At 45.9% G+C, this 27720-nt stretch overlaps 1 protein-coding gene across 1 annotated transcript in view; it reads right to left on the bottom strand.

Moving 5' to 3' along the window:
* Positions 1 to 27720, bottom strand: part of LOC146816480 (exportin-5-like) — a 1728456-nt gene that overhangs the window by 1345141 nt on the left and 355595 nt on the right. The window contains exon 7 of the mRNA XM_085610324.1: positions 8040 to 8225. Within this exon, the coding sequence (XP_085466450.1) occupies positions 8040 to 8225 (186 nt within the window). The remainder of the gene's footprint in view (positions 1 to 8039; positions 8226 to 27720) is intronic.

Below are 27720 nucleotides of genomic sequence, written 5' to 3'. Positions count from 1 at the left end.
TGAGGAGAGAGAGATGATGTGAGGACATTGGACGTTGTTTGGGCGGTATGTTTGGGGGGGATTGTATTAGTTCGAGGCAGTAGCCAGACTGGATAATTTGTCTTACCCACCTGTCTGTGGTGATGGAAGTCCAGACAGGTAGGAATTGTTGGAGCCGCCCCCCGACCGGAGTGGAATGGTCTGGGGGGAGTGGTGGCAAGTCACTGTTTAGTGGCTGGGGAGTTGCGGGTGTTGTTGTTGTTGCCCCGCCCTCGACCTTTGTTATTGTTTCCCCTATAACCCCCTCGAAAATATCCTCTGTTAGGGGATGTTTGTCCAGAATTTTTAAAGGTGGACGTGGTCTCAGTTCTCAGATTTTTGGAGGCTCCTCTATAAAAGGAGCGACGAAAGGAACCCCGGTTTTGAGGAGACTGCAGTGCTCCCATAGATTTGGCAGTCTCATTATCTTTTTTCATTTTTTCTAATGCAGTGTCCACTGCAGGGCCAAATAGCTGCTCTTGGTTGAAAGGTTGAGCTAGAATTGTGGTTTGAACCTCCGGTTTAAAACCGGAAATACGAAGCTAGGCATGTCGTCTGAGTAAGACGCTGGTATTGACCGCCCTAGAAGCATTGTCTGCCGCATCTAAGGCGCATTTAATGGAGGCATTAGATATTAATTTGCCTTCTTGAATGAGGTCAGTAGCCTGGGATTTAAAGGGCTCAGGCAGATGTTGCATAAGGTCCTCAAGTTGGTCATAATGCGCCCTATCATACCGGGCTAACAGGGCTTGGGTATTGGCAATACGCCAGTGGTTTGCCGCCTGTGCGGCGACTCGTTTGCCTGAGGCCTCTAAAAGCTTAGACTCCTTGTCCGGGGGAGGCGTTTCTCCAGTTGTCTGCGAGTTAACACGCTTCCTGGCATTTGACACGACCAAGGAGTCTAAAGGGAGCTGAGCCTTAATGTATGCAGGGTCCTGCGGGGCTGGTCTGTACTTTTTTTCGATGCGGGGGTTGAGAACCCTAGCTCTAACAGGGTCTTTAAAGACTTCAGTGGCATGCTTTATAACCCCTTTAATCATGGGCAGTATGTGAACAGCTTTTTGTGACTGCTCAAAAGTATCGAGGAGAAGGTATTCTTCAAGGGCGTCCGTGTGCATTGCGACGCCATGGAATGTTGCTGCCCTATTTATGAGTTGGCTAAACCCCAAATGGTCATCAGGAGGGGAGGGCTTGGAAGGGTAGGTAGCGGGGTCAGGCATGTCAGGTATTGGGTAAGACCAGTCATCTACTGGTGCTGTGTCTGGGAACGTAAAAGGGTCGTTTGGATCAAGAGGATCATTAAATAAATCAGGGTCCGCCCCTCCCCCTAAATCATCATTATCATCCTGTGGAGGAGGTGAAGGAGATAGTAAAGGTAAAGGAGAAGGAGGAGGAGGAGGGGGGGGATGGGTTAGGAGGTAACACAGGAGAGGAAGGACGAAGTGGTGAAGTAGCACAGTCCTTCCTCCGTATGAGAGCTGGAGGTGGTGTGATGTCCAGCTTCCGTTTCTTGTATGGGACTGCAGTCACATGGCCGGTTTCGGGATTGATGTAGATCCGCTTTTGATGAGGATCTGGGCGAAAAAGTTCATCCGGCTCCGAAAGTGGTGGTGGCGATGGCCGTTTCGGATGTTTATGAACTTTTTTTCGGTGTGGACGGAGTTTCGGTGCCGAAGGATTTTTCGGTGCCGACGGAGTTTTTGGCGCCGATGGAGTTTTCGGTGCCGATGGAGTTTTAGGTGCCGATGGAGTTTTCGGTGCCGATGGAATCTTCGGTGCCGAGGAACTTTTAGGCATCGATGTCGAAGAACGTTTCGGTGCCGGTGGAGACTTCGGTGCCGAGGAACGTTTTGGTGCCGAAGGAGATTTCGGTCTTGAAGCCTGTTTCGGTGCAGACAGTAGAGTTTTCGGTGCCGAAGGTATTATAGGCACAATAACATGAGGTTTGCTCGAGCCCGAGCCACCTACAGGCTTAGATGTCTTCGGAGCCGGGCCCGAGGGCGGGGCTTCTGAAGAGGATTTTCGGTCGCGACTGGGCCCAGCTGGCGGAGTCTTGACCAATGTCTTTTTGGATGGGGCAGGGGCAGGGGGGGTGGTACTCACACGCTGCCCTGGAGTGACGAGGTCATCGGAATCGTCGGCCTCGGACACGATCGAGATCTTCGGTGTCATCTTCAGGAACATCCTGAGCAAAGATGTCCTCCGGTTCTGGAGCTGGTTTGGCCATAATGTGGCGTCGAGCTCTTCGGTCCCGGAGGGTCTTCTTGGAACGGAAAGCGGCACTAGCTGGACAGTTCGATTCGTTGTGTTCCGGCGACAGGCAGAGGTTGCAAACCTCGTGGTGGTCACTGTGGGGGAACTTCGCTCCACACTGGGGGCATTTTTTAAAGGGTGTCCTGTCCATCAGCCGCTTCCGGAACCGGTCCGAGTTGATTTCGACGTCGATGAATGAAGATTGAGAAGTTATTTTGATTGCTGGAAGTTTTCTGCTGGAGCGGAAAAAAGTTCATCCGAACCCAACGGCAGAAAAAAACAATCTGACGATGGAGTGGATGCCCATGCGCACTGTTGTCCTGGGGAGGAGTCACCTACCTCATGACCAAAGGCTTCTTCCGAAGACAACAACAACCTGCTATCATCCGAGCCCAACACCAGATGGCGATCTTATCCTCAGTGTGTGATCTGCAGCTCATATGCCTCGAACATGTGATATTCTTCCTCCCACTGGTGTTTGATGTGGGTCCTGTTGTATTTGGGAGTCAATTTGAGCAGTTTGCTCTTCCTCTGGAGGGCTGGCCTCTGCCCCTGCCTCTTCCTCGAAAGGGCTTCTTGGGTTGTTGTTGCCAACCTTGGTATCCTGATTGTTGGCCTTGTTGCTGTTGTGACATTTGCTGTCCTTGGCCAAATGCACCTCATCCTGTGGGTTTTCTGTTGTTGAACCCACCACTTTTAAAGGTACCTCTTTGCTGCAGGGCTCCCATCTCTGGCTGTTTCATTGTCTTTTTGATTTGTTGGAGGGATTCATCTACCTCCTGCCCAAATAGTGGGTCCTGTGTGAAAGGCCTGTTGATGATGGAGGTTTGTACCTCCTGTTTGAACCCTGAGATCCCAAGCCAAGCATGTCTTCTTAGGGTGGTGCCTGTGCACATTTGCCTGCTGGCAGGGACTGCTTCATCTAGTGCAGATTTAATGTTAATGAGATTTATTGAGCGTGCGAATACCCGGAGGTGTCTTGGCGCTATGAACTCAGTAAGCCCGGTCCGGTGTCTAATTCTGGAATAGCCAGGTTTTTAGCTCTCCTCTGAAGATGGTGAGGGAGCTTGCACTTCTGAGCTCAATAGGCACAGTATTCCACAGTTTTGCGGTGCCATAGGAAAGATTACGGCTGCCCCAGCCTGCAGATCCAATTCTCTGTACTTTCATGAGTCTAGCACCTGTGGAGCATAGGTATCTAGCCGGTTCGTCCCAGGTAAAAAGATTTCTATGGATAGGAGGTCCTGTGTGGCTCAGTGCCTTATAAGATAAACATTGTGCCTTAAATTTAATTTGTTGTGCGACCGGGAGTCAGTGAAGTCTGTGAATTTCTTTAGTTACTAATTTGTACTTAGGGATGTTTACCAACAACCAAGCAGCTGTGTTTTGAACAATCTGAAGCTTTTTTAGATATTGCTTCTGTATACTCAGGTAGAGCCCATTACAATAATCCAGCTTTGACTGGATTACTGTTGTCACCAACGTCTTTCTAGTGTCAGGAGGGATGTACGGTAGGATCTTCTTTACTTTCTTTATGAGAAAGTGGGAGGCAGATACGATGGCATTAGTCTGGTATGAGAGTGCTAGTTTGTTATCAATTCACACTCCCACATTTTTTGCCTTTTGCACTGGTTTAGGTGGTTCACCTATCTCCCCCGGCCACCAGAGGTTGTCAAAACTGGGTTGCAGGTTACCAAAGATTATGACCTTGGTCTTCTCGGAGTTAAGTTTAAGACAATGTGTTCCCATCCATCTATGTATTTATTTATTTCATACAGTTCTGAAACTGTAGAGCAGGAGAAGCATGCTGTCTGTCTGCTTCTACTACTATCTGGGTATCGTCAGCATAAGACGTCAAGCTGAACCCAAATTCTCGGATCAAAGGGGCTAGTTCAGAGACAGACATTAAAAAGAGATGGGCTCAGAGAAGATTCCTGAGGGACTCCGCACAGGAGGACATATGGCTCAGATTGATATCTATCTACCGTCACTGTTAGTCTCCTATCCTTCAGAAAGGAAGAGAGCAGGGCTAGTACCGCTCCCTTGACCCCCAACGTCTCCAACTGTTGCTGCAGGAGAATGTGATCCACTGTATCAAATGCGGCTGATAAGTCGAGGAGGACAAGGGCGGCTGTGCCCCCTCTATCCATCACAGCCCTGCTCTCCTCAGTGGCTTTAATGAGTGCCGTTTCCGTACTGTGGTCGTGACGGAAGCCAAACCGAGTGATCCAGCAGTTCGTTTTCCTGGTGAATTGGGATAGTTGTGTATTAATTATTTTCTCAACTATTTTTGCTGGGAGCGGCAGCAGCGCTATGGGACGATAGTTCTTCGGATTGGACACATCCAGGGAGGATAGAGGAGTCTTTTCATATAGATGGGAAGCTGCCTGAGCAGAACATAGAGTTAAAGATTTCTGTGAGCTCAGAGCTCACCATTTCCGCTATCTCCTTCAAAAAAGCAGGTGGGCAAGGGTCAAAGGGAGACCCCAACTTAGCTTCACTTCTGTATTTTTCCACTACCTCCGATGATTTTGGGGAGAAACAGTAAAGGATGTTACTCTTTGATTTGGGGCTCATAAGCAGTTCAGTGGGGGAGTGGGCTGGCGTGTCATCAAAAGCGTTGTAGATCTCCATAACTTTGGTTTTGAAGGCTACTGCGATCCTGTCACAAAACTTTTGATCGCCCTTAAAATCTACATTCTTGGGTAGAGAGGCCAACTGGTCTACTACCCCAAATAATTATTTGCAGGAGTTTTTTGCTTTCTCAATCTGCCTAGTGAAAAAATCCTTTTTCTCAGCAATCAGTAGGTTTTTATATTGGGTTAGCACGATCTTATAGACCTCTTTATCCGTGGTGTCGTAATTCACTCTCCAGCGTCTTTCCAGTCGGCGGCACTTTTGTTTTTCCTTACGCCGAGCGTCGGACAACCAGGTGGCAGAAGGAAAACTCCGATTCCCTGAGGTTTTCTTTGTAAGCACAGAGACCTTAATCGCTTCGTTGAGCCAGTCAGTGTATTTAATGACGGATAACTCTGGAGGAACGTTCAGTAGAGGTCGTGTACTCTCCAGATGTGTTTGGAGAGTAACTTTATCTACTTTATTCCAGGCTGTATAGGTGAGAGAATGGGTTATTGTAGTCCTACCCTGCCAAACAATAGGAACTGATAAGTCGAATTTGATTAGGGAGTGGTCTGTCCATGTCTGTCCATGTCAATGGGAGGGTTTCTTTTAGTAAAAATACCATCCAGTGTATGCGCTGCCTCATGGGTGGGTGTTTGTACTAGCTGAGATAAGTCCAGGGCACACAGTGTGTCAAGTAAGGCAATAGTCTCCTTGTCCTCAATATCTGCGAGATAAAAATTGAGATCTCCCAGGAATGTGTTTGCGATGTTTCTCCCTTCTTGGACAATAGATATTCCTCTCTTTTTGTACTCCTCCTGGAGCTTGTTGATGAACTCCTCTATGTCGTCCCACTGCTGGTGTCCGTATCTGTTCAGGAGGGCGCTGGAGTTAGCAATGCGCCATTGTGTCGCTGCTTCTTACTCCATCTTTCTTCCCACCATATCCATTCTTTTGCTTTCTTTTTCTGGAGGGGGTCCAGTGTTAGAGAGTGCATTCGCTCTCCTCCTGGTCGTGGTGACGATGATGGGAGTCAGGCACAGTATTGCCCTGAATATATTTAGGGTCCTTGGAGGAGGCCTTGTACTTTTGGTCAACCCTTGGTATCGTCCCCTTGCTGAGGCTGGTTCCTTAAAGGCTTCCTTGCCTTGGTCTAGGATGCTTGGTAGCATTGGCGAGTTACCTTGTTGGCAGGGGCAAGGGTTTCCAGCAGGAAACCGGTGTCCCCTTTCTCCTCTTCGAGTGGTAACCCGAAAGTGCCTGCTGCCCTTTTCGCCAGCTGGTTGTAGAAGGCTATATGATCTGGTGGTGATGCTTTCAACAGATAGTAGCATATCTCCTATTCGGGACACTCTATGTTGAGGTCATTCCAAGTGTCCTCGAAATTTTCGGAGTCTTCCACCTCTTCTGGAGAGTCTCCGTAGTCCTTGGGATCTTCTTCACGAGGTTCGGAAGGGTTCGAGGAGCTCCTCCTCTTCTTCGGCAGCAACGTTTTCTGGATCGGTGATCAGAACTTTCGGGATCCACAAATCTTTAAGTGATGCGTCAAACTCCTTTATCTTCAGGAGGAGCGTCGCCATCTCGACCTCGAGTCGTTTTCTCGACCGAGTGTTCTCTCGGAGTCGGACACATGAGACTTTCTTTTCTTGCTCACGATTGCGCCCTTAGACGGTGTTGCGCTTTCCTTCGGGGGTTCGTGTTCGACCCTGGTTTTGGGCATCTTATGCGATTTTCTCTCTTCGGTATCCCTTGGTAGGGGCCCGTGGGGTTCTTTAGATCGTGGCAGACCTTCGATCGCTTTTTTACTCGACTTGGGTTCCGACAGATGTGTATGGTGCCTTACCTTATCCGTCTTCTTCCCCGTGTTGCTCGCCTTCTTCTGGGCGCGTGGTTTTTCAGAGTCTCCTTCCAGAATTTCGACGTCCGATCCCTATAGCGTCGACTCTGCTGGCCTTTCCTGGTCCTCGTTGTCACTGGACAGGCCCAGGTCCGTAAGAGAAGTCTTCTTAGATGTTTGAGACATGGTGGCATAGTGGGTCTCCCTCTGCTTTCGACGGGTCCTGAGTGTTTTTGACAGGAACTTAGGGCAGAACTTGCATTCCTTGTCCTTATGGTCCTTCGGTAGGCAGAGGTTGCACACGTCGTGCGGATTGCATTGTGCGAACTTGTGGTGGAACTCGGACCAGAACTTGATAGGGTTATTTTCCATGGCCCCATCCTCATCATTTGTCGACCTTAGAGGTCTTCCGTGTCGATCCCGGAGTCCTGTTCTTATCTCCGGTTGCATCGTCCATGTTCGGTGTAGTTCACTGGAACTTTTTTCATCTTTTTCTTCTTTTTTCGGGGATATCCTGAAAAACTTCAGAGCTTCCCATCTTGCTTTCAGACCCAACTACTGAAAAAAGAACCTGAAGAGGGCTACCACGCACAACGACCTCCACGGTGCCTTCTGACATCACAAAGGGGACATACCAGACACCAAAAGGTGGTCGACAGAGCCCAAAAACAAGAAGAAAAAAATAAAAAAATCAAGGACTATTTCGGACCCAACCACTAGATGGCGGGATAATGCACAGCATGTGAATCCAGAAAAGGATTCCTGCTGCAAAACCAAGTCCTTTCTTGTACTTCTGTTCTTGCATTCTTACCGCCAAATCTCTCACTCCCTTCTACACCAACCCCTCCCTTTACGCTATTACTCTCCGACCTACATTTTCCACGCCTTTCTGGACAGTATTGCAGTTCATAGAGAATTGGATATTTTCTAATTTCTTCTTACTATAAGAAAAGCATTTCACAAATTAGAAATGATGTTTTTATGGGGAAAAAAACACTAAGCATGAGTGTGAAGAAAAGAACTAACTGAAAGTGAACTTCTTCACCCGTATCCCCAGTAAAAAGTGGTATGGAAAAATATTTCCTATGTGACTTTAACACTTAAACCACATGAAACACTAATGCACTGTATTCTAGCACAGCACTCAAGATAGGAAAGTTTATCACTCTTGCCTAATTCTTATATAGAGAGACTGTACTCAGGCATTTTTATATAGCGAAACTGTATAAATGGGTACCCAAATGAGAACCTAAATGATAAGACAGAAACAGGTCTTGAATGGCTCAAACATGCCTTAAAAATATTTACTCACCAGTCGTCTGACAGCAAGAAGGAGACACTCAGCTGCTGGCAGCTGCAGGTCCTGCTCTTCCAGAAGGACCCATAATGTCTCCAGAAGCTTGAAGTCATCTTGAGTGATGTACCAAATGCCCATCCAGCTAATGTATCCAGACAAGCAATAGATTGCAGTAGTTGCAACAGTGCAGCTTGGCTGACTCTAGACACATAGGAAAAAAGAAAACGTAAACAACTTCCCAAAGACGCAAGACAAAGTCTTCAAGTTTGACTAAAATAAGCCGACATTGGTAGATATTTATAATAGCCTCTGTGGTTTGTGTTTTGTTCATGGGTCAACTTTGGATGAATTTTGTACAGCAGTGGTTCTCAAACCTGTGGTTCAGGGTCACCTGGGGGTCTGGTAAGCCTACTTAGTGGGTCAACGACTGCTGAAGAAATTAAATAATATTATCAGATAAATAAAGTGTAAGTAAATACAGAAGCAAAATGTACTGAAGAAATTAAAAAATATTCTTTAAATGAGAAGAAATTTTAAATTGGAGGCTAAAGATTAAATGAATAACATCCGATTAATTTACGGGTGCAGTGTATGTGCATTAAACAGACTATTGTGCGGGTGATGAGTGGCCCAAATTTAATGTAGAAATGCTCCAACCTTACTATAAAAAATAAAAAAACTATACTTTTTTCTATTGGTTTGCGAATTAAATATAATATTTCTGGCATGGGTATACACCCTGATACAGGACATATCCATGCCACCCTTCCAAAGAAACGTAAAATAGACCAGCCAGAGGATTACCACATTCCTCTAAAAAGGAAAAGTGTCGGAACTAACCCTTCTCCCCTTACAGTCCACCTTCTCGGACTGATCCCAATTTGCTTATTATACCTTCAAATTCACCACCACTATCACCTGACCCACAGGATGGCAGGGATGAGTATCAGTGTAGGCCACAAGACTCTGACCTTTGGGAAGATTATCATACTGACCCCATTACAGATAATGACCCTGATCTGTATCCGTCTAGACCAGGGGTCTTCAAACTGTGGGGCGTGACCCCCAGGGGGCCGTGGAGCGATGCAAAGGGGGTCGCGCATTCCAACTCACACTTCTTCCCAGGCCCAAGGGCTTCAGCCCCGCCTTCCCCCTGATCTGTGCTGCAGTGCAGCTCGAGCTGCTGGGGGCTCGGCTGGGCAGTGTCTGGAGTCTTATCTCCGGCACGCCCGTCAGAGTTTCTCACAGGTCTTTAAAGACCATATGCATATTTACCTGCCTTTGTAAACTGGTTACAGAGGCTTAGTGTTTTTCCCTGGTCCCAGTACCCCCTGAGTACTCACTCTGGCTCTTCCTTACATTTGTATTTTAGATTTACTGCTGTAGTGTGAGAATGCATTTCATGAAAAGGAATATAAAGTAGGGTTGCCAAAAGAAAAATGCCAGCCATGTGTTGTTTAAAGAGCCTGCAAAGACCTCCTCTTGACACCAAATAGACTTATAAATAAAAAAAGTATGTATCCATTCATTATGTGACTTTTCTGTCTTTGTTCTCTTTAATTATCAGTCATGGATCATTGAGGCAGCCCTACAACACAATTAAAAGTGCTTCCTATTTATATTTGCTGTTTCAAGTATGCACAGATAAGTGCTTAAAATAGTGTTTTAGGTGATTGCTTATTTTTGTACCAACTGGGCCATGTACCTGCTACAAAGAATATGTACCATGCAGATCACAGAAATGAGTGTGACTAAACTATGTTTAGCGCTATAAAAAATGAAATGCTTGTCAGAAAGGCGCTATAGAGAGATGAAGTGCATTGTTGGTGTGTGGTAGTGAGGGAATTCATGGAGAAGAAGGAAACGGGGGTGGGGCACCAAAAAAGACTGTTGCACAGTGTGCAACAAGTGCTATGGCCAGCCCTGCCTGGAAGTGTTAGCCCCCCCCCGAAGTTCTGGTCTAGTGGCTCCCCTGCTTCTGCCTATTATTTACATTTGTAGTGCACTACTGTTACCAAAAGGTGTCCTGGGGCTAATAACCATCTGCTGCCCGAAGTACAATGAGAAACACACAGAAGGAGAAGGAGAACCAGCCAAATGGGGTAACCTACAGAGCATAAAGAAAGGTTTTTATATCTTCCTAAAGGATAATAGATTCTTGGTGGAGCGAAGCAAAGGAGGGTGCAAGCTCCATAACTGCACGGCCTGTACCAAAACAGCGAGAAAGACAACTCATGCCTTCTTGAATTAGGGAACAGTAAGCAGAGTGGCACAGGCCGAGAGGAGCATATGGGTCCGACCCGTATGCTTGGTGAGGAGAGATGAGAGGATGAGAGAGGACAGCAAGAGAGTGAGAGAATTTGATAGAAGAGGTCAGGGATGAGGAGAAATGTGAATTGCCGAAGAGAAGTGTGGACACGCAGGAAGTGAGTGTGACCCAAAGGTGAGGGCTTCTGTTAGAACAAAGGGGAGATGTGAAAGATGAATGGACGGACTGGAGAGGTATAAGATACAAATAGACAAAAATTGAATGGAGAGACGAGGTGAATGAGAAGTGCTGAGGGGCACGGGAGGTGACGGGGCCAGAGAGGCCATGAGATAAATGCGAGAGACTGTTAGAGATGAGGGCAGTGAAAAGAAAGAATGGCAAGAGGCGATTTAAGTTGAAGTGAGAGGTTGAATGGGGAGACTTCAGAAGTTGTAAAAAGGGGTGAAAGAAAATGGCCTGCAAAGTGAGAGAGGGATCCGGGTTTGGTAGAGGAGAGCGGGATGGACAGGAAGGAGTGAGAGGAAAGCTGCATGGGTAAACTGCTTAACTCTGCACAAAACTGACAGGGTTTTAAGGGACCCCTGCTTCTCCCGGCCAGGCCCAGGTGAGCTTCTAATGTGGCAGCACGTATTCCTGAGGAGTGGAAGCTCCTTCACAAAGGTTGACTAGAAATCTTTCTGATGTTAATTGCTGTATTTTTGTTATAAACAGGTACTGATAGGTGAAATCTTTTCTCAGTGTTACTGTGTGTAAAAAATGTAATTCAAAATAATGAAGCAATGCTATCGCAAATTACGCTGCATCACATAACATCATTTACATTTTCTTCCCACACAATTTAGTCAAGCCTGTCGCGTAATTTGGTCCTCACCTGCCTCATAATTCCAGTAGCCCTGCCTACAGGTTTAGACATTTTTGTCAGGAGGGGGTCCTTACACCTCAAAATGTTGACAGGGGGGTCTCGACATCCAAAAGTTTGAAGACCTCTGGTCTAGACCCTCCCCACCTGATGATAACATTGGATATGTTGAGCCTCTTAACTGGACTACTCAATATCATGGGGTGGAGCTCCAGAAAGACACGTTAGAAGAGGATTTTTTCTTTGAGACCCTTACTTCCTCCCAAAGAGCCACTCATACATTGCCAATGCTTGAAGGCATGCTTAAACACACAGATGACATATTTAAAGATCTGTCAGGGCACGAATTATTACACCTAGGGTGGAGAAAAAATATAAGCCTGCCCCTACTTATATCAGAGGTCAGTTGCTCTTAGACTCGCTTGTGGTTTCCAACGCTCGCAAAAGGGCTAACTCACAAACCACAGGTTAAGCTCCTCCTTCCGATAAAGAGTCTAAGCTCAGTGATGCCACTGGCAAAAGAGTGGCTTCACAAGCAGCCAACCATTGGCGCATTGCCAATGCTCAACCTTTGCTGGCTCGCTACAATATGGCTTATTACGATGAGTTGGAAAAACTCATGGAACTTCTGCCTGATTAACACAAGACTAGGGCTAATGATCTTATCCAAGAAGGTAAACTCATCACTAATACATCTATCAGGTGTGCCCTAGACGCAGCCGACACCGCAGCCCGTGTAGTAAATACTAGAGTACTCCTACGCAGGCATGCTTCGTTGAGAATCTCAGGATTCAAACCAGAGGTGCAAACCTCTATTCTTAACCAACCAACCAGTTGATAAGGATCATCTCTTCGGCCCAGCGGTTCATACCTTGCTGGAGAAAATGAAGAGAGACACAGAGGTCGCAAAGTCTGTGGGGACTTTGCAATTACCTACCAATAGGGCATCCTTTATCAGCTCCTTTTACAGGGGTTGTTCTAAAAATGGATCCACCAAAAATCCTTCATCCTCTTACAAGGGCAATAACCAATGCCCCTCATCAAGAGGTTATTTCGGAGGAGGTTTTAGAGGAAAGAACGGTAAGGGAAGAGGCAGAGGCAATTCCACCTGCACTTCCCCCGCAAACAGTGACTTCCTTTCGTTACCCCCCGATCATTCCACTCCTGTCTGGGGACGTCTCTCCCAGATCTTACCTGTATAGAATTCAATCACCTCAGACAAGTGGGTACTACAAATTATCCAGTATGGTTACTGCCTTGTGCTTACAGACACTTGCCCAAATATTCCTCCAAGATCACATGCAATGTCACAAGAGCATCTTACCCTTCTGAGGCAAGAGGTTCACTCTCTGTTAGAAAAACACGCTATAGAGCCAGTCCCATTACAGTACCAAGGGACCGGAATATACTCCCTGTACTTCCTTATTCATAACAAGCATTTGCAATGCAATAGGTATCGCATTTACGCGAGTTTAAGCTATTGGAATTGTAAATGACAATGCCTTTTATTTATATTTTTAAAACAAAAACAAAAATAAAAGGCATTGTTATTTGCAATGTCAATAGCTCAAACTCGCGTAAATGCAAGACCTATTGCATTGCAGATGCTTGTTTATAGGAGCAGTTTGGTAGTCCTCTGGACAACCACTCAAAATGACCTTATGTAATATACGACTCTTTCCTGTCTATGTGGAGAGAAAAGACACCACCAGAGGGAACATCCAAGAGGGCCGTTTGCGATGTGTAAATCATATTTCCCTCGAGAACTTGTATTATTTTATTGTGGATATTTTGACAAGGCAAATAAATCACATACCACCCACATGCAAATTACAGACATCTTTTCCTTTTACTCCAAAGTTATTATGGATATATTTTCACTATTGTCTTTAATGAAAAATCAATGTACATGTATGTTTTTCTTTTTTTTTTTTTTTTTTTTAACTTTCGGCAGTAAAATCGCTCAAGAGTACACCCTAGTATTAAAGAAAGTTCAGAAAAGTCTAAATTTAAATAGCTAAAAAAAAAATTTTTTTTAAAAAAGTACATCTCCGTTCTAAAAAAGAGTTGGAATCTTTATTGTGGGCGACTTATAAAAGATGGAAAGTAAGTTGGGGGTAGCTCATTTGAAATAGTCGAGCTCCTTCCTGCTCCACGGACAATTCTGCGAACAAATGTAAATAAAAGCACCAGATGTTCGGTGATTGACTAATAAGGCCTACTTAGGACCATTGCAGCTCCTCTCACCAGAGGCCACTCGAAGGGGCGACGTCCTCCGCCCCGCCTCAACTGAGCATCACTGCTCCAGAGAATCCAGCACTGGCGCGGCCCAAAAAGGGCTCCGCAGGAATCCGAAGACACTCTCTACCTACCATTCTTCAAGCTCCGCCATGGTGGTTACTCCAAGGACCGGGCGCTGCCCTGCAGCTCGTAAGAGGCGCAGGTGCTGGAGGTAAACATACCCCACACGCGCCTTGCGCACAACCACTCCAGCCCAATGAGACTGAAAACGCTTGATTGCGCCGCTACGGCAACGGACGTCATCGAAGGGCTCTCGCGGCACCGAAACGGTTTACTGGCTGAGAGAGTGCAGACTGTTGGGCATCAAGTATTAACACAGCGTATGCGCGAGCCTACTCTTTGTCTACGGCTACATTATTTCAAGTTTTGACCTGCACACAGGGGGTGTTTTCAAGGGGAGTTAGTGGTGCCTGGACGATATTGGTGTACTACATTATTGTATGGCTTAAGGATAGCTATAAGGGGAGATACAACGGGTGGCCGACATGGACTACCTGGCTTGGGGAATTTCGGACCACTCTCCCCTGCTCATGAAAATGGGTGGTGGAGGTGGACGAAGGCTTCCGCAATGGAGGCTTAATGCATGGGAACTGCGGGATGAGACTGTAGCTGAAGAGCTCTGTGTTGATTCCCAGCTATATTTCACTGAAAACGAAGGGTCTGCCCCATCCGCCATTACTTTGTGGGAGGCCTATAAGGCAGTATTGCGTGACAGGGCGCAAAATATACTGGCCCACAATAAGAAACGTGCGATTCAAGAGCTTGAAGAGTTAGAACATGCCCTCCTGGACTTGCAAGGGAGAAGTCAGGCCACAATGACTGAGGAGGATCTGCGACGGCTTGGAATAGCCAGGCGCGAATACTTAGCGCTTGCGACTAATGAGCTAAAAGCATGCCAACTAGCAACCCAATGAAACGGGAGATCGGGCGGGGAGACTGCTGGCGTGGCTGGGGTGGAAAGAAATCGAGTCACGGTGGGTAGGGTCGATAAAGGACAAAGAGACCATTTATACCGCTCCGGAGGATATCGCGGGCGCTTTTGAGCACTACTACAAGGCTCTTTATGGAGCCCGCATCCACGCGGAAGATTCCCAGATACGCCAATACCTACTGAGTATTGACATGCCCACCCTTACACCCGACGAACGAGATAGCCTAGAAGGTGACCTGACACTGGCGGAGGTTACTGAGGCCATAGGTCACCAGAAAGCAGGCAAGACTCCGGGTCCTAATGGACTGCCGAGTGAATTCTTTAAACTGAACACCGCACTGCTGGCGCCCCATCTCCTAAAGATGTTCATGGAATCAAAAGAACAAGGATATCTCCCCCAAGACCTTCGTCTAGCCACAGTGGTGGTCATACACAAAACTGGGAAACCACCAGAGGACTGCGGATCCTATCGCCCCATATCACTCCTTAATATTGAAACAAAAATCTTGGCCACGATTCTTGCACATCGCCTGCTAAGCGTGATTCTTTCGTTGGTGCACCAAGACCAATCTGGCTTTATGCCCAAGCGTGCCACCCGTCTTAATTTGCGCTGCCTAGCTAACTGGATGGATACAGTACGGGGTTGTGACACTCCCCATTTGCTTCTCTCGCTTGATGCGGAGAAAGCGTTTGACACGATCCACTGGCCCTGCATGTGGCGTACTCTGGAAGCAATGGGCTTCTGCCTGGTTTTTCTAGGGTGGCTGGCGTTATTATATAACGCACCTGAGGCGCGAGTGCGGGTCAATGGCACTCTCTCCGCCAGTTGGCAGATACAACGCAGCACCAGACAAGGCTGCCCCCTCGCTCCTTTATTGTTTGCCCTCATACTGGAACCCCTAGAATGTGTGGTTCATTCCCGACCTGACCTAGGGGGCTTCCTTAGTGCTCCCGGTTCACTGGAGGAAGAACGCATATCGTTCAATGCAGACGATATTCTGCTCTATGTCACGCGGCCTGCACCGCTACCCCGTCTTCTCCACATCTTTGAAGAATATGGCAGCTACGCTGGCTACAAGATTAACTGGACTAAGTCCACCCTCTATCCAGTAAGTGGAGGTCCCGCATCTTACACTTATCCCAGCTGCCTGCGGCTGGCCGAGGAGGGCTTTCTTTATTGGGGCCTATATATTACCACTGACACTGTCCTTCGCGTGGAACGCAATATACGACTGGTGTTGCAGACTTTTCAGGCAGATGGGAAACGATGAAGGAAACGACCTCTCACTGTCATGGTCAGAGCCGCCATGTACAAAATGGTGACCCTCCCTCAGCTTCTTTATGTTCTTCAGAACACTTATCACAAACTACCTGATACGATATTTGCTTCTATTGATAGTGAGTTGCGCCTCATCCTCTGGGATGGCGCTCATCTACGAATGGCACTGCGGACTCTGCAACGGAATCCTTACAACGGGGGGTTGGCCGTACCAGATATCAGAGCCTACGACAGGGCGGCACACCTTATCGTTATTAATGAGTGGATTCATGCACCAGGAGATCATCCGGCATATCGACTGGAACGGCTTCAATTCCATGAACGCTCCCACCCACACTATCTATACGGGGGTGCTGGCACGGCACGACTCCTTCCCGCTACCCAACGGGTAACAGAGGCCTGGAAAATTGCTGGGAAGTTGATGAGATGGGAGGGGAAACCTACACGGGAGACCCCGTTATGGGAGGGAGCTAATCTATGTGAGATCAGAAAGCTGAAGGGTTTCAAACAATGGGACCTCATTGGCATTTCCAAAATAGGAGACCTCCTGGAGCGAGGCTCCCTGGCCTCCTCCTCGTTCCTTCAATCCAAATATCAAATGCATAATTCCCAAGCCTATGCGTACCTTAAGCTTCGTCATGCTTGGCGAGTGGAGGGGTTGGACAACGGGGCGCTGCCGGAATACGCTCCCCTGGAGGGCAGACTCCTTCAGGAGGAGATCCAGACTCAGGCGATTTCGCTGACATACAAAACACAGCTCAACAATATGCCAGATAATCTCGGCCCACTTCGCGCGCATTGGGAACTTACCACAGGACCCCTTGAGGATATAGACTGGGAAGCGTCCCTCATGCATCCACGTGTGGTGGCAATTAGATTAAGACTGCGGCTTATACAATATAAGATCCTTCAAAGAGTACTATGATAGGGAACGATTGCACAAGATGGGGAGGGTGGAGGACCCTGCATGCCTCAGATGCCACACGGAACATGGCACATACATTCACACCCTTTGGGAATGCGCCCACATCCAGCCCTACTGGCACAAAATAGTAGGCGCACTAAATAAAATACTTGGAGCAACAATTGAGATGGATGTGAAATTCCTACTATTGGGCATTCCCACTGATGTCGATCTTCCACAATATGGGCTCTTACTTGGTAATCTGGGGTTGGTGGCGGCTAAACGGGACATAGCCAGGTACTGGGGTGCACAACACCTTCCTACACTCACAGAATGGAAATCCAATACGGATTTATACATGGCTGCGGAAAAAGTGGTTTATAAAGCGAAGGGCTGCCCACGTAAATTCAGGAAAATGTGGTCCCCGTGGATAAAATACTACAAGCTCGATTTAGATGTGGAACAGGGAGCTCTTACACTATCTCATACGAAGGCTGGTTCTGGCTCATAAGAATCGCTTTCCCACCCTGTGTTTGCAAATAGACCTTTCGGAAGAATGGTCCTATGTATTAGTCGGATTGTCATTGCTGATATATATGAACGATTTCTCTTGAGTAACCCTGCTGCGAGATTCACCAACCAGTGCCGTACCTCCATACCTAAGGCTGAACATACACCTTCATCATTCATCATCAATATATCTTTATTCGGATATTAAAACATCCAAGAAAAGAACAATACATTTACACATCACAATACAATAATGTGGGCAACTTATCATAAAAAACCCTTGACAATAGGACAATTCTAGTGAGACTGTCTAGGGCCTTAATAACAGGTATGCACAGGGGCTTCTTAAAAGGCAGTCAATTTATAGCTTTTTTAAAGTGCCGGGTGCTGAGAACTATAAAGTGCGAAATACCATCACAATAAAATAAATAAAATGCAAGATCATAGCCTACATAAAACAGTATATTATAAAAGGGACTATAACATATTAAAAAAGCCATATAACATCCCAAATGCTCTTTACACCTCATGTCTAGAATTCCTCAGTTTTGCGGCTAATCTTAAAAAATTCACAGTACAAAACAAGGTAAGAGGTTCAGCAGAGAGTTTCAGATATAAAAGTGCTACCCTAACTTGGGTAAATTTATTCACTTTTAGGATGGTTTTTAAAAAGACAGCCCGCGGGTATTCATAAAATGGACAAAAGAATACAAAATGGAGGGTATCCTGTGGAGATCCTAGATCGCAGCCACAGGGACCCTTTGATCCAATATCTTTTGTGAACCCTGCGGGGACAGCTAAAATATGGTGTAAAAGGTCCAGTCTGAATCTGGACATTAAAAATCTACCATTTTTGTTGTAAATCTGCGCCAGGTAAGGTTCTAAACCTACAACAGATTTCGTTAGTATGTGTGCTCGCACTGATCCTTTCAATATTTCACTATCTTCCCGGGCGCAGGCTAGTCGCCTGAAATATTCTGTTTTTATAGCTACTTTTAATTGGGGCGTCAGAGACGTGGGCTCCTCAAAATAACTAGCAAAGCCCAGCCACTTAAACTTGTCCTTCACATATTTAAGCCATGGTATCTTGTGACCTTTGTCCCTATTAATACAGTCTATGATTATTTCTCTACTTAGACTAGCCTCGGGATTGGTCCAGATTTTAATCCAACACATTAATGGTTTGAAACTAATTCTATCAGAGATGTAAGGGAGCCCTAGCTCCTCATGGACAATGTAAGCCGGGATGCTTTGGGGCACTTGCAAAATCCTCCTGAGAAACTTATTCTCCTCCAACTGTATCTTGGAAGTGTTTCTAAGACCCCAAACCTCGCTCCCATACATAATTTTAGAGCAACAGATTGAATTATATAATTTCAGTATTTCATTCAAAGACCAACGGCCTAATCTCGTGGCTCGATTCATAATTGAGCCCATTATACTCAAATGCTGTTGACATTTTTCTGAGATTAGTGTGTTAAAATTGAGGTGTTTGTCGAAGATTATCCCTAAACAATTAAAAACCTCGACCTTCTCTAGTTTGTGACCCCCAATTTTAAAAGTAAAGTTCCTCGTTGGTTTTTTCCCTGCTTCCATAATGTAGGATTTTGTTAAATTGGGGGATAAGTCTAGTTGTGCCATGAACCCACAAAAACCATCAATGAGAGACTGCAGTCCCCTCCCTGTACGTGAGAGGAGTACTGCGTCATCCGCATATAAAAGGACAGGGATGCTTCTGTTGGCCACTCTCGGGCAATCTACCCCCAGTTCTCTCAATGCTTTGTCCAGACCATTTATGTATAATGTGAATAAAAAAGGCGCCAAAATACAACCTTGTCTCACACCTCCAGTGCATGCGAAATGGTCCGTGAGGTTCCCCTCATTACTATATCTAACCTGGGCTGTTGTGTTCATGTGGAGTGTTTTTAAGATGAATATCAAACTTGGATCCACCCCAAGCAGCTCTAAAATCCCCCATAGTTTTTCTCGGTTAACCCGGTCAAAGGCTGCTGTCAGGTCCATAAAGGCTAGAAAGACTGTCCCTTCACCAGCCACGGTGTACTTTGCCACCAAATTATATAAATTGAGGCATTGATCTGATGTGGAACGGCCCGTTCTGAAACCATACTGAGTGTCTGTGATAATTTCGTTTTCCTCCGCCCAATCCATTAAACGGTTTAGGATTACCTTCCCTAAAACCTTTGCTGACACGTCAATTAATGAAATCGGGCGATAACATTGAGGATCACTTTTATTGCCCTTTTTAAATAGGGGGACAATACTAGCCATTGACCAAGACCTGGGCATTCCCCTTTCCACTGCTGTGTTAAAAACTCTTGTGAGTATCGGTGCCCACAAGTCAACCTGAGATAAAAATAAGTCAGGGGGAATTCCATCTGGACCGGGGGCCTTATTCCTTGTCAGGGCGTATATTCCATCTTTAATCTCGCTCACTGTGAATTGCACCCATGAGCTCGGTAAAGCGCCCACATCTGAAATTTGTTGAACAATGGCGCTGCCCTGATTATACAACTTTTTAAAATGAGAGACCCACACTTCTGGCAGGATATTGCAAGCGACCTTCTCGTTATTCGGGGGCTGAAAGCTGGGATCATTAATCACCCTCCAAAATCTCGACATGTCTCTCCTTTCAGCTGCCTCCCTTAAATTCTCCCAGGCCTCATATTGTATAGTGGATTTCCTCTTCTTTATGGCCAGTTTATATTGAGCCCTACAATCCGCTATCCTGCTCCTGTCCTTAGGCACCTTTTTAAGTGCCTTTTTTAATTCTTTTTGGGCTCTGGAGCATGCTTTATCAAACCATTTTGGTGAGAGGTTAGACATAGGTGATGAATTGGCCCTCAATAACCTGTCAATATCCCTTGCCATACTTTCAAAGGCGCTTATCAATTCTTTACCTTTGACTTCTTGATTTAAGCACACCCATATCCCGCTTTCTGGGGATGCAATAAGTTTTTTATAAAATGCTTCCCCGTCAATGTTGGTCCAACGGATTCGCCTGCCCTGGTCAATTGCTTCCAATTTTCCCCTAGTCATCCTGTGCCTTGGCTGCATGGATGAATTCACATCCATCAGTGACAACACCAGTGAAAACACCAGAGGGTTGTGATCACTAAAAATACTCATCTCTATATTAAAATCTATGATCTTACATTTAAAACCATGTGAAACAAAAATAAAATCAATAATTGTGTCCCTTCCCCTGCCTTTAAAAGATGGATTAATACTATTAGGGTACCTGGGGTTGATTAAGTCCATTGTGGGGACTAAATCATATATGCCCAGGATCTTACTCAATTCACTGCCTTCCATTGTGTGTTCTAAATGCCAGTCCAAAATAGTTGGGCAAGCGTCCCATTTTCCCCCACCCCATTTCAGGTAAGGGCATTGGTGACAGTTAAAGTCGCCCACCAAGATCAAATTTGGGGGGGTATTTCCCCTGGGGTACAGGTCGGCCAGTCTGTTCTTGAGTTCATTCAGCCTCTGTAATGATTGATTCGGGTTGTAAAAATGTATCAGAACAAATTTTACGCCCTTTTTGCCGTAACTGACACCCTGTATGTTAACCGAATTTCAGCCCACAACCTCCCAACTCCCTTGTAGAGCAAGAGACACATACATTATTAATCCCCCTTTAGCTCTTCCCTTTTTGGATTTTTGGGCGGGCACGAAGAACATTTTATACCCCTCTAAATGCGGGGCGCTACTATCCGTCTCCCACGTTTCTTGTAGGCAGATAATATCAAATTGTTGGATAAAGTCCAACCATTCCTTATTTCTTAATTTGGTCGAGATCCCTGCGATATTCCACGATACCACCCTGAGTTCTCCAGCTTCATAGTTTGTCTCACTCCTCACTGGGGATGACTGTTTTTGGGACGAAAGTCCTACTAGACAACTCATTCCTGATACTAGACTGTCGACTGGGGAAATTGATACAGCCTCGTTTTGGGGGATGTCGGGTGAACAATTATTTCCTATAGTGCCCTCGTTCTCCCTTAACGTTAAGTTAACTGGGGGGAAGTAAAGTCTCTGTGTTCAAATCTTGGGCCAGTCAATCTAGTTCATCCATCACTGCCGCATCAGACAGTGGGATGAACCTATTTGAAGCTGACCCCAATCTATAGGGCCTTGTGTTGGAAGTTTCCCCTCTTCCACGTGTCCCTTGGTGTAACTCTTTCGCAAAGTCCCTATAAAAAAAGTTCAGGGGAAGCATTTTTATAGTCGTCCCTCTCTCAAAAACCCCGTAACTGTAGGTAAGCAAATCTTTTACCAACTCCGGGTGACTAATATTAACAATAACGCAGTCCCCTGCAAACTTTTTCTCCGAGGGTCCAATCCAAGCTACCCTCCTTGCCATGAGAATATGCGTACTCTGTAGCTTGACTTCCTTCACATTGTTGTGGAGCCAATGATTAACCTTGTTTATAAGGGAACTTGTGGACTCTTCTCTATCCTGGTTATAGGTTGGGACCCCCGCTAGAACTATTGTGTAAGGGCAAGAGGCTGGGGGAAGATCCAACGTCTGCAAACCCGGTGTACTCTGCACCTGATCCTTCGGGGGGCTGTGAGCTGCTGACGACCCTTTTTTATTAACCTCTTGTTGTGAACTCTGGGGCACTATAATAGGAGGTGTGCCTTTAACCTTACTCGCAATGGGAACAACTCTCTGCTCATTCCCTACCATCCTACTTCTATTTGTACAGGTACTGCCCGGGCGGGGTACAATCTCTAACCCATCATGACTCATGGTTGGCTGGGGCTCTGGGTGTTCACCATTTTCCGATTCTAGCAACCTACTAACTTTCTCCTCGATTTTCTTTATATGTTCCACTAAGGGGGCCAGATGTTTAAGAAAGAGGGCTTCCAAATTGGCCTCAAGTGTTTTCAGTACCTCCTGCGACCATTCCATTCTTTTTGCAGGAGAACAGATTTCACCCTGTTGGCAGGATGGCCTATTTCTTTCCTCCTCTACAACTTTTGTATCTTTTCTGGGGCCTCCCTTTTTCACCTTAAAGTCTTTCTTAGCTATACTTGTCCCCTTACTTTGTGAGCTAGCTATAGGCCTTATAAACTCTGTAGTGATATTTTCTAAAGAGGAGGCTGGCACCAGTAACACTTTTTTTGAACGGGTGACCACTTCCCTTTCCCTTCCTAATAATGGATTGGGGCCCTTCATCCCCCCGGGGGTGATTTCTTCCTGCTCATGGACTCCCTTAGCCCCACTGGACGCTATGTCTGCCACCAAATTGGTAGTCAAATTTTCAAGCCCTCTCGCGGGGGAAGAATCATGTTGGCTAATAGTGTTTGAACATACACCTTGTACTGATGACTTCTTATCCCATCTGTCAGTAGTATTGTTATTGAATTGTATAAAAAAAAATAAAGTTTAAAAAAAAAAAAAAAAGATAGCTACAACCAGGGTGAGAATCGGCACTGTGCGAAGCCCGTGGGGCTTGCGAAAGCTACTTGTGGCTTGTGAAACTGAAAGCGATTAACACGACACCCAATTAACCAAGCCCGCGAGCTAAAGAAACGCTGTGTGCGTGCACATCTCCTGTCCGGGCAGGCACGGCGCGCAGGAGACAAGGAGGGAACAAAACATGCCTCCCTTCCAATGAAAAGCGCGCATTTTGGACCCGCGCCAATCAGAAGCATGGGTGGAGCTTCCACTCCGCTTCCGAAGAAAAATCGACAACATATCTCGCAAGCGAGCAGCGAATGCGCTGCATCGCTAGGCGAGACCTAAAAAGGACGGCTCTCTCAGGCCTATATTAGACCTCAGAGAACTAAATCTATACTTTCAGCTGGACCACTTTCACATGGTCACACTCCAACAAGTACTTCCACTCCTTCAGCAAGGCGACTTTCTGTCCACTCTGGACTTAAAGGACGCTTATTTCCATATTCCCATTCACCCTGCTCACCGCAAATACCTCAGGTTGCTGGCAGACGGCCAACATTATCAATTAAAGGTCCTCTCATTCAGACTATCGCACCAGGGTTTTCACAAAATGCCTGGCAGTAGTTGCGGCTCATCTAAGAAGACAGAACATCCACGCCTTCCCTTATCTAGACAACTGGCTCATAAAAGCCAGCTTGCAGCGAAGCTGCCTACTACACACTCGAAAAACAGTGCAATTACTTCACTACCTTGGGTTCATTGTAAACCTTACCAAGTCTCATCTCCAACTGCCCAAAATACAAGTGTATTTAGGAGCCACAATAGACACTCACAAAGCTCTAGCGTGTCCCAACCCAGTCAAAATCCGCAACATGCAGACTCTAATCTCTCAGTTTCAGCCCAAACACTCATTATCAGCTTGAGTGTTTATGCAATTGCTAGGAATGATTAAGGGCATCTTGCATCTTAATCGTTCCTTACGCAAGACTCCAAATAAGCCCCCTTCAAGAGTGCTTAGCACGTGAGTGGAACCAGGCTCACGGTCAGTTATCAGATCTAGTGTTGGTGGACAGCCGCACCCAACGCTCTCTGCAGTGGTGGAATACACGAAACCTTTCAAAGGGACGGCCCTTCATCGACCCTGTTCCACAGATAGTGCTAACAGACGCATCGCTCACTGGCTGGGGAGCTCACCTCCAAAAGCATACTATTCAAGGCATAGACTCTGCAACAAAAGCAACTACACATAAACCATTTCAAGCTGCTAGCAATCTTTCTAGCACTCAAAGCATTTCAACTTCATCGAGTAGGCAAAGCAGTCCTGATTCGCACAGACAACATGACCACAATGTACTGCATACAAAAACAGGGGGGAACACACTCTCTCCAGCTGAGATGGGCCATAACTCACAAAATATATCTCCTTGCAGAACACTTTCCAGGAGTAAACAACTAGATTGCAGATCTCCTCAGTCGTCAACGACAACAGATCCATGAATGGGAACGCCACCCTCAAATTCTCCTCCCATTCTTTCACATGTGGGGATTCACAGAGACAGATCTGTTTGCCACACATCTAAACGCAAAATGCCCACGCTTCGCATCCAGGTATCCACACCCAGTGTCCAAAGGCAATGTACTATGGATGAACTGGTCAGGGATATTTGCTTACGCTTTTCCGCCTCTCCCACGAATTCCATTAGTGGTCCGGAAGCTCATACCGCAGTCCATGATGCTAATCCTAGTTGCTTCCACATGGGCCCGTCAACCCTGGTTCACAACCCTGTTGGAGTTATCAGTAGTTCCTCATCAAAAACTAAACCTCACTCCCAATCTTCTCACTCAGAGCCATGGAGAGATAAGACATCCAGATCCAAGCCATCTCAACCTTGTGATCTGGCACCTGAAATCTTAGAGTTTGGCTACCTCAATCTTCCCCCAGATTGCATGAATATCATCAAAGAGGCTAGACGCCTTACTACAAGAGCATGCTATGCAGCAAAATGGAAGCGGTTTGTGATATACTGTAATAACAATCAAAACAATCCGCTGGACGCTTCAATCCAAAACATCATTTGCTATCTGTTACATCTACAGCGTTCCAATTTAGCGTACACATCCATATGCTTACATCTTGCTGCAATAGCCACATATCTGCAAAACAGACATCTGTCTCTTTTCAGGGTGCCTGCAATTAAAGCATTTATGGCAGGACTTAAGAGTCATTCCCCCAAGGCTTCCATCTACTCCAATGTGAAATCTCAACATCGTCCTTACCAGACTCATAGCTCCACCTTTTGAGCCATTGCACAGAAGTGAACTACAATCTCTCACTTGGAAGGTATCTTTCCTCATAGCTATCGCATCTCTGACGAGTGTGGGTGAGCTTCAGGCACTAACCATAGAAGTCAAAAGAAAGGAGCAACCCTATTACTCAAGATAGGGACAGGGTAACAAGAGTAAAACAAGATACGTTCCTGACAAAAAATGTGGATCATAAGTTGTATTCTAGTTGTAAACAAACAGTACAATCGCAGAAGATAATTAACGTGCTGTACCCCATATAGCAAGGAGTCACAGATAAATCCGAACAGAGATATTAAGAACAGTAATACCAACACAATATTTGCAAACGTACAAAATCAGTTTTTATTCATAATTACGGTTTATGAGCATACAATCTTCGCATACTAAAAACATATTAAAACAATCATTAATTAATTAAAACAAGAAAACTACGTAAAAGTCGACGTGGCAATTCGGTGAATTTCAGATTGGTCACCTTTTACAGGACAGAGTTTACTATAAATTCAATGTATAACAATGCATTAGATTACTGTTCAAATACCACATTTATTACAAACCATGATTTAATGAATACATAACTTAAAACGTACACACATCTGTAAGCATTAGCATAAATTACCAACTATATATACCAAACAAGCATTGGCATAGCCAATATGTCTCGCCTTTGGGACCTTATAAGTGTTTAGTTATCCAGCATCAAGTGTTGCATGGCTAAACACTTATAAGGTCCCCACAGGCGAGATCTATTGGCTATGCCAATGTTTATTCTCGGGACACACTCTATGGGATGTTGTGACACCTATTATAAGAAATGTGACAGTCATATTGAGCTCTCAGCCCCCTATTGTTAAAATAAATTAAGGAAAGAGTGCAGATTTATTTCTGTGACGCTCATAAGATACACTATTGTGCCAATGATGGTGATTAGAATGTTTTCATATGCAGCGCGTGTGCTGTTCATTCCACGTTGCTGACAACTGCAAAGAAGCGTTTTCTATTTTAGAACTGAAAATATCCATATCGCGCTGAAGCTGCAGGAAGTTAAATCGGAAACCCTTTGTTTATATGCGGCGGGTTATGTTTGTAAAGCATGTTGTTATACGAGATCCCAAGTTAAGTGTGGATTTCTTCCCCCCAGTATTCAATGAGGTAAGTGTCATCCCCGCGAGTATTTAAACTGTGGCAACACGGCTGCGAGTGCTTCATAAAACATGAGGTGAAAAACCTCTCCGCATGCGAATCCAATGCTAATTGGGTTAAACGTAGGCATCTTGCCGGTAGCTATGCGCTGGTGACAGACCTCAAAAGAAAATTGAAGTCGCTTTGCTACGAGTCATTTGAAAGCCAAAGAGAAACAACCCCTTATCTAAATCGGGTACTCATTAACTGAACGTCTTACTAGTGGCTACGGTAAGGCGAGTGTTTCGAAGGACATAAGGTGAAGAAAAACCTCTATCTAAATCGGGTGCTAATTAAGTTAACGTCTTCCTAGTGGCTGCGCTCTGGTAAACTTCAAAAGGAAATGTACCTGCGTCACTTGCCTGTTTCCAAAACGAGTGTGCCATCTATTCGATAGAGCTGGAAACTTTTCTTGTGGGTGCTGGAGTGTTATAGACTATGTTGGTTGAAAGTAAAATCTGAACTGGACTTTCAAATTGAAAGAGAAGAATTTAACACCAAATGCATTATGGGAAATTGAGTCACAAGTGGAATTGCGTGGGTCTGTAAATCTAACTGGGAGTTGTCCCTGTTAAAATCCAAATGGTATCACGGTCCTTCTAGCAAACCACGGGTCTAGGATACATGTGAAGGGCGGGTGGTGGGGGCGCAGGGGCTTGGAGTCCAAAAAGGATCAACCTCTGCCCGCCACACCTCACCTGCCCTGCCCTGCCTGTTGCTGCAGGTGACTGCAGCAGGAGGCAGGAGGGGGAGCGATAACAGGAAGCACATACAAGCAGCGCCATCACTCCCCTCAGGGTGAGGGCGCTATATAAATGTTGCTAATCAATCGTTCAATCTGTGTGTGTGGGGGAGGGAGGGGGGACGAGGGACACTTTTTGTCTATCACGTGTGTGTTTCTGCACGTTATGGGGGGTGATCCATTTAGAGGGGAAGCCCCTGCATAGATCTTTTACGTAGGTGCCACAAGAGATCCCCCTCCCCCACTTGTTCCCATCATTTATTACAGCAGAATATGTGATGAATACCGCTATTTTATGCTTCTCATTTCTGGTTGTGCGTGCCCTTGTTTTATCTGACCCCGTGTTGTTTATTTTCTATTTGCTGCTTCTTTTTGGCCACCGAACCCTGTTCTTTTCTTCTATAGACAGTTCACAGGAAACACTTCTGCTGCTGCTTCTTTCTGTTCCGTGCCTTATGTTTTCCCCGATGTCCTGCTTCCCGAAACAATTTTTAATCAGCTTTTCTTTCTCCTTAGTTAATTAATTCATGCATTGCCCCTCTTGGCCGTACATGCCACGCCGAGGGTCCTCATTCGGTTCATAAGTGTGGTGGGGCTTCTCTGCGTCGACCCAGTGAGCTGTGGGGGTCGTGTTGGTAGGTGTATTCTGGGGACGGGTTCCTAACTGAGTTTAGGTCATTACTAGAATAGAGCCAGGGCTCAGAGCCAAAATACGAGCCGAGCCGGCATACAATATCAGATGCATATACAGTCACTTTCTCCACCCCTTACACCGACTCCCACCGATTCTGGCTCTCACGCTCCAGGTCTCCCATCGTCTCTCTATTTCACCTCGGTTTTTTTCTCTCATCACTGTCTTTCTCTTTGCTCCTTCGCATTTTCCATCCTTCTATGTCGTTATTCCTTTATCGTGTGACCTCTCTCACTCTCTATGGCCGTCTACTTCTTTCTTATCAACCCCCCCACCCCCCGCTCACCCCTCGTTAC

Source organism: Triturus cristatus, chromosome 6, assembly GCF_964204655.1.
Source record: "Triturus cristatus chromosome 6, aTriCri1.1, whole genome shotgun sequence".
NCBI lineage: Eukaryota > Metazoa > Chordata > Amphibia > Caudata > Salamandridae > Triturus > Triturus cristatus.
The sequence above is the reverse complement of the archived record's forward strand: the minus strand, read 5'-3'. Positions and strand labels throughout refer to the sequence as shown.